Source organism: Eucalyptus grandis, chromosome 10 (assembly GCF_016545825.1).
Source record: "Eucalyptus grandis isolate ANBG69807.140 chromosome 10, ASM1654582v1, whole genome shotgun sequence".
Taxonomy (NCBI): domain Eukaryota; kingdom Viridiplantae; phylum Streptophyta; class Magnoliopsida; order Myrtales; family Myrtaceae; genus Eucalyptus; species Eucalyptus grandis.
In genome coordinates, this window is record NC_052621.1 from 19,684,066 (window position 1) to 19,689,511 (window position 5,446).

The following is a 5,446-nucleotide window of genomic DNA, read 5'->3' on the forward strand; positions in this document are numbered from 1 at the left end:
TCCGTTGTATCGCTTCATCTATAAGGGAATTCTATGCTACTCTTCCCATATAGCAGGTCTCATCGAACCAATTACGTAAAATCTGGTGTTCGAGTTATATCTTTGTTTTGTTTATTATATCGTTGGATCGCTTATTTTTTGCAACAATTAATATTAGAGCTAGGCTTGACTAAGTTGAAGCCAATTGATGATGATAGAAGAAGGAAAACGGATCATCTTAGTTTTTTCTCAAGCTATGAAATTAGTTCAACGAGCTTATTTTGTTTGTTTGTTTGCATGTTAAGTACGGGCCTTCAGATCATTTATATCCTTGAGCACCATCATGAAAATTCAAAACCAGATTCTTAACTAACATTTTCTCTTCTGTCACGGTAGGATTCTGATCGCCATAATTCTTCTTCTTTGGTCGGCCAACTTTCACGTCATGTTTCTTGAGAAATTGTGTCCTTCACCGCCATTCGAGACAGACCAGAAACTTTTGATGCAGATGAAGGGTTTTAACTATTGAAAAAGGTTCTACTTACGGTACGGTGGAACATCAAACGAGTATTTCCTCGAACGTTAAAAATCACAGTAGATATTCTGAAAATCTTGTCATGTTTGCATGTGGGATGTTTTATTCGAAACGTAATATATAGCAAATCTCGAAAGGATTCATAGTCACCGTTGATGTTCTAGAGTCATTATTCTCCCTTGTACGCAGTCATACGGACCACAAGCGTACGAAGGGATCACGTGCAGAAAAGCAGTACACACACCACTTGGTTCTCCCATGTCCGTATTCATAAAAACCCCACTCATATGAAGGCAACACATGCATAAGTAATATCCAAGGGCCCGGCAAGATCCTATCACACCGGCCAGTCCCAGATGCTTTCTGCATCGAAGGAGAGTCCGCTCCAACAATCCAACCATGCCTCCGTCGTCTCCGAACGCAGCTGAAAGTCATCATCGATCCAGGGGCTTCTGTTTGGAGGCACGTCGTGGACGCGCGGCTCTCGGGACTCATTCAGCTCCCTATAGGCTTCGACCCCCAAGGAAGAGAAGTTCTTGGAGATGGTCCGAGGGCGAGGCCTTATGACTTCAACTTTTACCAAATCTTGGGGTTTCTCGTTCTCTGGCTTCCCTTGGCAAGTCATCAATTTCCGTAGATGGGTATTCCAATAGTTCTTGACGTCATTCGCAGTTCGACCCGGGAGTCTCCCAGCAATTAGGGACCACCTGCATCAATAATTTCGAATAAACGAAATGTTAAATTATGAGGAAAGATATCGAAAATAATTTCTATACGGTACTCACTTGAGTGTCATAACTTTTTTTTCGATCACAAAATTATCGTAATTTCTCAAAAACGTTTATTTGAGTATTGAAACTTTCGACTGATCGTTTGCATGCTATAACTTCTAAAAGACATTCACCCAAATACCCAATCCAATATGGCATGACACTTGTGATGAATATTTTTAGAAAATTGTGACACTCAAGTGATCCATAAATAAACGTATCAATCCAAAGTAGTGATTTCTTTTTGTTTCCGTAAGTGTTCAATCCTGACAAAATAAGGGTTTCCATCGTGGGAATGGCCAATTGATGTCGACAGTCAAGGAATGGGAATTTTCATAAGCTCTCTCCAATTTGCGAACTGTTATAAATGAGTTGCGAACAAGCAGTTTCTTTCTCTTGTAATATATTTGAAGTATGCACCACTAACACCTTTATGTTAAATTCTATAAATTTCCGTCTATTCACCTATTATTACTTTTAAATGTGGAAAAATGGCCCTTCAGAGCCATAACTAATCAATAAGTTGGTCCATATCAAATGCAACTATGCTGGTGAAGTTGATAAAATGACTAAGAGTTAGGGTCTGTTGGGTAAACTAAAAATTTTAAGTGCCAAATTTTAAGTGTTAATAATCTTTAATAATGGAAATGGAATTAATATTTGCTTGATAATAATTAAAAATTGACAGCTGAATATCATTAAGCTCTTACCAACATAGAAAAAAGAGGACTGTTGTTAGGTTAAATCAGTATAATTAGCAAGATTCGGATTTTCATAAATTAATTTTCTATTGATTGAATTTAAGTAATCACCTACTGAGCATGCGGCCCATTATGCTTTGCCTCCCTATCCAAAGATATAGTTATTTTAATTGCTAGATGATAGTTTAATTCCTGCTCTCTCGATAGTTTAATTCCTGCTCTCTCGTTCTTTTTTTGGTCCAAAGAGTGAAATGCATGTTTGTGATGGAATTCAAGCTTCTGTTGTTCAGTCTACCTTTCTTTGGACTACATAAACAGAATCGACGTCAAACGAAAAATCTCTCTGAGTTTCTTATACCTGTAACCATGATCGGAAGTGACTAGATGTAAGAACAATACATGAACAACCGTGCAGTTAGTAAGCAATCCCTCCCGAAGTCGACGACGGCTAATGAGAACCATTACTGGTACTCAGTTAATGTTGTCTGAAGAAATAGGTAGGGGAGCTAGAGAGAGACTCTATCTTCACATGTGAGCAAGTATCGAAGAATGTGCGATATGCACTAGAGGTCATAGTCATATATATAGATAAAAATAAAAACTTGGACTAGTGATTTCATATTACACACTCATCATTGAATATTATAAAATGCCTTTATATTGCATGAAGATATAGAACAAAAAAAATACAAAGATTTACTACAAATTCTAGACTTTCGACTTTACTTGCAACCTACCTTGCATATTCTAAAATCTAGAATCGAACCAATTCTCACTGATTGAGTTCTCAGGTTCCTAGTTATACCATATAGTCATGATCACCCCTAATATATACTAAACAGTAACTAGACGGTTGGATTTGAAGGGTCGCGTTTCACTGCTAAGATCAATAACCCAACGACATGAGCTGTAGTCGGCAACTTTCGTCTCTCTCATGCGTGTGGTCCATATTTACAGTAGGTTATTCATTGAACAATTCCGAAATAGTGACTCTTGTATGGACTTTATCGGGGTTGTATCAGCCTGTCCCATCAAGCTGTTGTCATCGGAGACAAGGTGCACTGCAAATGGCTATGCCTATGCACGAGTAACGTTGTCCAAACATATACCAAAGTTGCACTTGTCCCTTTCCAAGAAGGGTGGTCGTACAAAAAATCAAAGGGAAAATTACTGAAAAGTTATTAAATTTATTGCACCCATACTAATTCAATTTTAAATCTTCCAATTAGGCCAATTTAACTTTAGACCTTCAATTTTCCCAATTTTACCTTAAAACTTTTGATGAATTGCTAAACCTTTTGATGATTGAAAATTATTGACGTGACAGTCTAGTCAATGTTGATTATCTTCTGTGATATAACTGGTATTGATTTAGATAACTTTTTATTTTTCTTGAATTGTTTATTACTTTATTCTTTTCTTTTTTCCCAACCCAAGGTTGGCGAGGGCTAACAACCATTGCCTAATCTAGGCGAGGGCATTGTGGCCATCACCGGTCACAGGTGAAGGCTGCAACGCCCTCGCCCAAATCAAGGTGAGGGCCATGACCTTGGCCCATTGGCCGTCAATGGAGTTGTAGCCCTTGCTTGGATTTCAGCAAGGGTTGATGCTCTCACTTGTGGCCGACAAGGATACTAAGGCCATGGGTGAGGGCCACGATACCTCGTCTCAACTAGGTGAATATCGCCAACAAGGATCAGTCGGCAACTGACCCAATGTTAAGGAAAATATAGAAAAGAAGAAAAATAATAAATTATTTTTCTAAAAAAATTGTTTATATTAATATTGGTTGTATCATGTAAAATGATTGGTGCTAACTAGATTGACACATCAACGATTTTCAAACAAAATTTGTTGCAATGACTAAATTGAGAAATTGTCGAAAGTTTTATGATTAAAATGACAAAATCAAAAGATTTAGGACTGATTTGACAACACATCAAAGGTTTAGCACTAGATTGACCAAATTAAAAGATTAAAGACAGAATTGACATAAGTATAATAGGTTTAAGATTTTTTTTTTTAAATTTTTCCCAAAATGAAATAACCTAATCCTTAACACAGTTTATACATGCGGTCGTCATTTGTTTCGATCAATGCAACGCTTAATCAATTTTGGAGAAGGAAGAGGGAGAGGCTGTTGTGAATAACGCAGATAGGCTCAACACCATATAAGTAACTCTATTAAAACCGACAAATGCACTTCACACGTGACCTTTTTTTAGCATGTACTCGCCTGTTCCCGAGAAGTTTGTGAAGCCTGATGATCATATCCACCTCATCATCTTGGAATTTCCCTCTCTTAATGTTGGGCTTCAGATAGTTCAACCACCTCAATCTACAGCTCTTCTTGCACCTATTCAAACCTACAAGCTCAAGAAATACAAACATGAGCTTAGCAATCTCTCTCTCTCTCTCTCTCTCTCTCTCTCTCTCTCTCTCTCTCTCTCTCTCTCTCTCTCTCTCTCTAGTGCATCTGTATACATAGTATAGAGATGCTCTTAGTGCAAATCAATCCGTTGACATGAGTAAAATATCAATACACGTCCCCTTTTTGTCTAATTTTAAAAAAATTGATGAAATATCATTGGAAAGCATGAAAAGTTTCACTTAAAGAAGTCAAATCTACTCCGACTTGATATCACTATCTCAAAACTAACGAAAGACACATCCACCCATTTTAACGAATGAAAAACTTTTCACTCAAGTAAAAGTATAACGATAACACAAAATTTGGAAAAAATAAAATATTATGACACAAGAAGATTTGACACACGCAAATCCAAGTGGATTATGCTGATGGGGATGCAACAAGAGAACAATGATCCCCATCACTATACAGATTTACGCGCGCACAAGTGTATGCAAATAAAAAACAAGAATAACCTTCACATACAATGATACAATACCTGCTCTCTGAGGAACTCGATGCCACTCTCCTTCTCCGTACCTCTGGACACTGCTCCTGAAGAGAACATCTTCCTCTTCCGTCCACGAACCTTTCCTCAATCCGAACAGCGATCCTTTCTGCATCTCTCTTCCCTCTCCCGCTCTCTCTCTCTCTCTCTCTCTCTCTCTCTCTCTCTCTCTGAGGCTTTTCGTGAACAGTTTGCGGATTACGTTTTCAAGCACACTCGAAGTCCTACGTTGTCATCGGTGCTTTTAGGGGCCACGTGCCCCTTCATTTTCCACAAAAACGCAGATCTACATCGGTTGTCAAATACCGCGGAAGATTGCAATTCCTCTAATCGTCAATTATTGCTATACGCAACAGTACAAATGGATCTTCCGAGTTCGATATGATTCTTTCCGCGTGGTTGCGACCTTTCAGTCTGCAGAGTCGAATCTTGGAATGAGGATCTTTTCATAGAGCTAGAAAACACAAAGGGGACTTAGAACGATTTAGAAAAATCATATTTCTTTTGCAATGAAAAGAAAGATAGCGAGTACGGTACCTACTG

At 38.2% G+C, this 5,446-nt stretch overlaps 1 protein-coding gene across 1 annotated transcript; it reads right to left on the reverse strand.

Moving 5' to 3' along the window:
* Nucleotides 1–729: 729 nt before the first annotated feature.
* Nucleotides 730–5,018, reverse strand: LOC104422147 (transcription factor MYB114-like). The gene is made up of 3 exons (XM_039303088.1): nucleotides 4,895–5,018; nucleotides 4,222–4,351; nucleotides 730–1,221 (listed from the first exon to the last, which is right to left on the reverse strand). The coding sequence occupies exons 1-3, from the start codon at nucleotides 5,016–5,018 to the stop codon at nucleotides 852–854; spliced, it is 624 nt and encodes a 207-aa protein (XP_039159022.1). The 3' UTR covers nucleotides 730–851.
* Nucleotides 5,019–5,446: the final 428 nt, after the last annotated feature.

What these genes read in the sequence shown, in the direction of transcription:
- LOC104422147 (XM_039303088.1), bottom strand. Translation starts at nt 5,018, where the DNA reads ATGCAGAAAGGATCGCTGTTCGGATTGAGGAAAGGTTCGTGGACGGAA. An exon ending in TCGAGTTCCTCAGAGAGCAG is followed by an intron (nt 4,352 to 4,894) that starts GTATTGTATCAT and finishes TTGAGCTTGTAG; the next exon opens with GTTTGAATAGGTGCAAGAAG. An exon ending in CACAAACTTCTCGGGAACAG is followed by an intron (nt 1,222 to 4,221) that starts GCGAGTACATGC and finishes TTATTGATGCAG; the next exon opens with GTGGTCCCTAATTGCTGGGA.